General features: G+C 34.1%; 1 protein-coding gene across 1 annotated transcript; it reads left to right on the forward strand.

Moving 5' to 3' along the window:
• Positions 1-689: 689 nt before the first annotated feature.
• Positions 690-3,723, forward strand: LOC127128459 (uncharacterized). The gene is made up of 2 exons (XM_051057809.1): positions 690-1,031; positions 1,984-3,723. Exons 1-2 carry the CDS (start codon positions 924-926, stop codon positions 3,358-3,360), a joined length of 1,485 nt encoding a protein of 494 aa, XP_050913766.1. The 5' UTR covers positions 690-923; the 3' UTR covers positions 3,361-3,723.
• Positions 3,724-6,983: the final 3,260 nt, after the last annotated feature.

Raw genomic sequence — 6,983 nt, forward strand, 5'->3', positions numbered from 1 at the left:
TCCTAAATTTGATAAGCAGCGCTTAATATCTCTAAGAAAAAGTAAATAAAACATCTATCATTCCAACATAATACCCATACCATCTTTCTGTATGTGTGTAAATTCTACTTTTGATAATTTTTAATTTTTTAAAATCACATTTAGATATTTTAAAATCAATGATATAATAAAAATCAATTAAATGAATTAAAGTAGAACAAATATATAAATAAAACAGAGAGAAATAAATATTTAATTATATAGTTTAGATATTTTGAGATAGAACAAAATAAATTCAACATATTGCTCAAATCAATTTTTTAATTATAAATATTAAAATGAAATGAAATTAATATTATTTGATTTTAATAAATTAGACAATATAATTGTATTTTGTTTTATCTTATCCCACTTAATTTCATCTTATTCTACCAATTTAAAGTCTGAGTTTTTTGATTTACATGATAATATTGTAACCACTAAAAAATATGAGAAAAAAAATAAAAAATATATAACTTTAACTATAATTTAATATGAGAAAATGAGAAAGGTACCTTTCAATCAATATCGATAATTTATTCTACCGCATCAAATTATAATTTTTAAATTAATAATACAATAAATTAATGAATTTTTATTAAATTTTACAGTATTTTACAGAGGCAATGCATATCAATGAACTCATTTAATATTGAAAAATAAAATTTTAGAGTGTCCATTTCCATTTCCATTTTGAGGTATCAATGACACAAAGAAAGGCACACATGACACACACAAAACAACACTCTATCTGATTCCTACTACTTTCCATTTTCTTCTATTCTATTTTCTCTCTCCTCTGATTATCTCTTTTCTCCGATATCCATGATTGCATCTCACCGGAAAACCATTACTCCATCGCCGTCTATTCTCAAACTCAGATAACCTCCCTAAAAACTTCACGAATGAATCCCACCATGGGAAGCCTCAATAACAACAGTATTGATACTGTCAACGCTGCGGCCACAGCTATAGTCACCGCAGAATCCAGAGTACAACCCACCACCACACCGGTTCGTCTCTCTGACTCGTTTTGGTTTTCAATACTTTGTTTACCGAGAAAAAACACGTGCAAAAGAGAGAAATTATGGGATCTCGTGTTCTGTGTATCAGTTTTTTTTGTTTTTTATTTTATAATTTTCATAAAAATGAAAGTTCTTTTATTTTGACCTGTTTTGAAAGGTAAGAATCACTTTTCTTTGATGTTTGTTATTTTTTTAATATCTCATACTGATTTGATTTGGTTTACAAAAAGTGAGAAAAAGAAGAAAATTATGAATTTGGATCTTGAGTGTACCTTTTTCCCGTCATATATTCTATAATTAGTGTAAGCCTATGAATCTATGATTGCAATTTACAACTGAATAAATAGAAACAACTATGAATTATTATAAATTGAAAATTTTGGATTATTTCTAGGAGTTTAATTCTATAGTAATAGTGTTGCTAGACCGACTAATTCAGTCCGGAAGTCACTTTTGCCATCAAGGGGTTCCAGTCCCTCTCGATATCGCAGTTGCGAGGGATTGGGAAGGGACTGGAACCGCTTGGATTCAAATTTCAAAATCATGCTATTTTTCTTATAGTTAATTAAGAAAGGGTATATTTTGGAGAAGATTTTGAGCTAAAACTTTGATGCATAATGGTTCCATGAATTTTATTTCATTGTCTTGATGATGATTTTAGAGCATTGTGTTCTGATTTCTGAGATTTGTTGTTATAATCTCTGGGGTCTGAGCTTAATTAAATCTTCATATGCTTCCTAGTTCAATAATCTACAATCTATCAATGTTATGGATCCTTGATATGATTTCAACAATCTATATTCTTGATGATAATTATTGAAATATCAGTACATGAATTTTACTTCATTTTTAAGCATATCATTTTTCCTTTTTCATGGAAATACGCAGTTTCGATCCTGTTTCAGCTTTTGCCTCACAATTGCTTCTTCGCTGATTGCAGAAAAAACGATGGGGAAGCTGCTTTAGCCTGCCTTCTTGCTTTGGATCTCAAAAACCCAGCAAGCGAATCGGCCATGCTGTCCTTTTTCCTGAACCTGTTGCACCGACAGTTCCAGTCGCTAATGCTGCACCGAATCCTTCAACTACCATTGTAATGCCTTTCATTGCTCCTCCCTCGTCTCCAGCATCGTTTCTCCAATCTGATCCCCCGTCTTCTACTCACTCACCGGCGGCTGGATTACTTTCACTCAGTTCTCTCTCTGTCAATGCTTACTCTACCAGCGGCCCTGCATCGATTTTCACCATAGGCCCGTATGCCTATGAGACACAGTTGGTTTCACCTCCGGTATTTTCGAACTTCACAACTGAACCATCAACCGCTTCTTTTACTCCACCACCTGAATCTGTACAGATGACAACACCGTCGTCTCCTGAGGTTCCGTTTGCTCAGTTGTTAGCGTCTTCTCTGGACCGAGCTCGTAAAAGTAATGGAACACACAAGTTTGCATTATACAATTATGAGTTTCAGCCTTATCAGCAATATCCCGGAAGCCCTGGCGCTCAACTTGTATCACCTGGATCAGTTATTTCAACATCTGGCACCTCAACCCCTTTACCCGATAGACGTTCATCCCTTGAATTCAACAGAGGGGAAGCACCAAAGATCTTAGGTTTCGAACACTTCTCCACTCGAAGATGGGGTTCAAGAATGGGATCAGGATCGTTGACCCCAGATGGTGCAGGTCAAGGTTCAAGACTAGGTTCGGGATCTTTAACACCCGATGGTGTTTCACATGCATCGCGATTAGGTTCCGGGTGCACGACACCGGATGGTCTAGGCAAAGACTCTAGGTTAGGTTCCGGTTCTTTGACTCCAGATGGTGCCGGCCCAACCACTCGAAACAGCATCCATGTACAAAACCAGATTTCTGAGGTTGTGTCTGTTGCAAACTCAGAGCACGGACAACAAAGTAATGCAACAATAGTTGATCACAGAGTTTCATTTGAGTTAACCGGCGAAGATGTTGCACGATGTCTTGCAAATAAAACGGGAGCATTACTTAGAAACATGTCTAGTTCTTCGCAGGGTATACTGGCCAAAGACCCTATTGACAGAGAAAAGATACTAAAAGAAACCAATAGTTGTTGCGATGTGTGTTCGGGGAAAACAGTCGGCGTAGAACAATGCTGTCAGAAGCGTAACTCTGTTAGTTCTAGTTCTTCCAAAGAATTCAATTTCGACAATAGAAAAGGTGATGCATCGGGTACATCAACCAACGGCTCTGCGTGGTGGACTAACAAGAAAGTTGACGGAAAGGAAGGTAGATCAGTTAATAGTTGGGCGTTCTTCCCAATGTTACAACCAGATATCAGCTAAGGATTTAGTTTATTGCAAATTTGCAACATGACATAACCTCTATGGTTTAAAGCAAAAGAATTTTTCATTTTTCTGCAGAATATTTTGCATATAATGCATAACTAGACATTATTTGGGATGGTATAAGGATATAAAATAGTCTCTTCTTAGGACTGAAAGATGGTAGAATGCAAGGGGAGTATAGTTTGTAGGTAGGGACATATATAATGGATTTCAAATTCTATGGAACAATTACTCCTTGCATTTCATTTCATCTTTTTAAGTATATACAGAAATAGAAAAATACAGGTATTTCTTGTTGTGTATTTTTGTTCCATTTTATGTGCAATAATGAAAAAAAAGTATTTGTTTTTTCTTTGAGCAGTTACTGAAAGTGCTTCTATGTAGGTTCCTTATACATCTCTATAGCTACATGTTTACCTGTTTTTATGTCCTTAAATTAATGTCTCAAAGGAGGATCTACAGTTCAGCTAGCTCAACTGGGTACTCATCTCCAACTAACTCATGCATGACCCCTTTTAGTTATATGTGGTCACAATCGCGTGACTACATCACATGCAATCAACCACATCTTGACCGTCCAATAATGATTCAATAGTATTAAAGTAGAGTAGATCAGATGGAGAGAAGTCAAACAATTATAGGTAGAAAAAGACTTAGAAAAACTATAAGAGAAGTAATTAAGAAAGCTCTCGAGATTAACAATCTAGATAGAAACATAGTTTTAGATAGAACATTATGCCAAAAACTGATCTATGTAGCCGATCCTATTTAGTAGGAGAATCACACTGCAAACAATCAAAACCTTTCCTTTTTATATTGAAACGTGCTGTCGAAAGGCTGCAATGAAGTTGTCCGGTTAATTGCTGTTTAGTCCTTTCATCATAAGCGTCATACAACATGGTTTTATTTGCATTGGTCAAATTTGTGTGAAAAAGCGATTAATATGATTAAGACTTTTTCAATTTTAGAAACCAATTATAAAATTTGTTAATTGTAGGGGTTAAATATTTTAACTCTAGAAATATAGGGACTAGATTGGTTATTGATTGGGAGGGGAATGTGATTGACAGGGGGGATGGGAGGGAGGGGGAGGGGGACCCTGATATGCACTATGTTGGGTTTGTCTGAGTTGTTTCTTCTTGTCTTGTCTCTTAAGTTAACCAATAAGTTCCCTATTGGACAAAATGTTTCGCTTTCATTTCAATGCCTTTAATGATAGGTAGGTACATGTTTCATTCAACAACCTGCAGGATTAAACTCTTCCATTGACATTGTTTAAAAAGGTAAAGTCGTGTGAATACTTGTGTTCATATTCACTAACATTGATGTAAAACTGTATACTACTAGTACTAGTTAGTTGCAGTTAAAACTTGGGAATTTCATATGCTATAGAGTTTTTATACTCACCTCAAAATTTGGGATTGCTATCTTTTTTTACCCTGTTCCTAGGTTAAAAATGATCCTTTGACATCATTTTCAATGTCTTAGTGAAAAAGGTATTATGAAGGTGAGTGTCAAAAAATAGTTTTTCTATAACCTTTATGTACAACTCTTTTTGAATACAGGTAGAAGTAGAACATGCGTGTGATGTGAGCAATATTTTTCTTTTTGGGCTCTTCCCTAACCACACATTGAGTCCTTTCTTAACATGAGACTAGTTGTGTCCATATAGGGTCCATTATAGGTATAAAATCATTGATTTAATTGATGTCTTATATCATAGACGTCTCTGGTTGAAGATTTGTTACCTTTTGGTAAACTTCTTGTTTCTATTTTATAAAAAATCTATCAATCCGTTTTTTTTACATGATAGTACCGAGTTTTTTCAATTTATTTATTTATTTTTTAATAAAATCTCATATATTGTAAAAAGAAGCATTACAAAGGAGACCATCAAAACGTGGCATTTCTAGTCTATTTTTCACAATTCGATTAGATTAAAGTTAGCCCAAATTACCTCACCAGTTTCTAATAACATGCCATTCCCACCGTCTAAGTGGTGGGGAAGTATCTTAAAGAAATTCAAAAATACCTTTAGAAATATAAAAAATGCATTTTCGAACACGTCCATTTTACATCAAATGCGTGTGTAAATGATCCATATTTTTTTTTTGCCTTAAATTGATTCGAACATGCACTTTCGTATTAATCTTATGTGCACCCCATAAAGACTAAGACACACTCATTTTATCTTAAATTGTTTAGAAGATGCATTTTCGTATTAATCTTGTGCGCACCCCATGCATTCCTAATTGAAACACACTCATATTGTCTTAAATTGATCAGAATATGCATTTTCGTATCAGGTTATGGAGATGCACTTTCGTATTTTCGTATCAGGTAATGGAGATGCACTTTCGTATTTTTCTCTGACAGTAACTTTTGACTTTTTATTTGTATGAAATATATCAATGTAATAGACCTTGTATTAAAACTATGCTATCGTGATAATTTTTTAATAATTTAAATCACACTTAATGCACACGATGAAAATGCCATACATGAATAAGTCAATCCATAACACAGTCACAATAACAAAGTAACAAACAATACTATCATCCATAATGCCTAATACAAATACTACACTGTTGCGTATGTCAGACCCCCCTATTTCTACACTGCCTCATGTACTGTAGTGTCGTCTGTGCCTCAGTAAGAATGACATCCACAATGTCCCTTCCATCAGAGTCTTATGGAAATACTCCTTTGTTTATACCCGCCTGTGCAAGATCCATGATACGTCGACATGCAGACAACACATAAATAACATGATAATCCCTAACATGCTCGTCCTCAAGTATATCCTAATGAGCTGGCCAAGGTGGATCTCACGGATCATCCAGTGTCATATAAGGATGTGACACCCTGAAATATCATGCGACATAGCCGTATACACAACTCCAGTCGCTAGAAGCTAGGGTAACTCATGTGTCATTCGGTACTAGATGATTAAGGTAATCATCATACATGACATCTACATGTCTACGGACCATATGAGGAACATAATCAGAGGGGTTTTGAGAATAAATTGCATATATTCGAACCGACGCATGACACTCTCAAGCAGATGTGGATACATCATGTAACAATCCAATTTTTAGTAATTATTCTTATATTATTATTATTATATTTTATTTAATTATTTGGAGTGTTAAGTAATTAATTGATTGTTAGGTAGTATAATAATTGAGTATATTAATTGAATTGGTGTATTAATCAATTATTTAGTTGATATGAGATATAATTAAATAATTATATTAATTAACTTAGTGTGTATATTGAGTGGTTTAATTTATTTGAATTAAATAGAGATATTTAAATATTAGGTTTTATTGGGCCTAGTAATTAAATTAGATGGATATCATGATTTAAGCCCAAATAGAATACTAATATAAATAGTAAGAGGAGAAGGAGATTAGAATTCTTTTGATCATTAGACAAAGATAGAGAAAGAGAAGAGGAAGAGTAAGGAGAAGAAGAAAAGTAAAGAGAAGCTAGGGTTTCCATCAAATTGAAGAGGTAAGAGGGGAATCCTTATTATTATGGGTTAGTATGATTTGGTCAATGAGTAGATGTATGTTTAGGTTAAAATCCCTAATTTGCATGATTTTAGGATTGTT

The sequence above is a fragment of the Lathyrus oleraceus genome, chromosome 1 (genome assembly GCF_024323335.1).
Source record: "Lathyrus oleraceus cultivar Zhongwan6 chromosome 1, CAAS_Psat_ZW6_1.0, whole genome shotgun sequence".
In the NCBI taxonomy this organism is placed as follows: domain Eukaryota; kingdom Viridiplantae; phylum Streptophyta; class Magnoliopsida; order Fabales; family Fabaceae; genus Lathyrus; species Lathyrus oleraceus.

Bases quoted from the DNA above. Each gene is read 5' to 3' on its own strand.
- LOC127128459 (XM_051057809.1), top strand. From the start codon at position 924: ATGAATCCCACCATGGGAAGCCTCAATAACAACAGTATTGATACTGTC. The intron at 1,032-1,983 runs GTTCGTCTCTCT...CGCTGATTGCAG, and splicing joins TACAACCCACCACCACACCG to AAAAAACGATGGGGAAGCTG.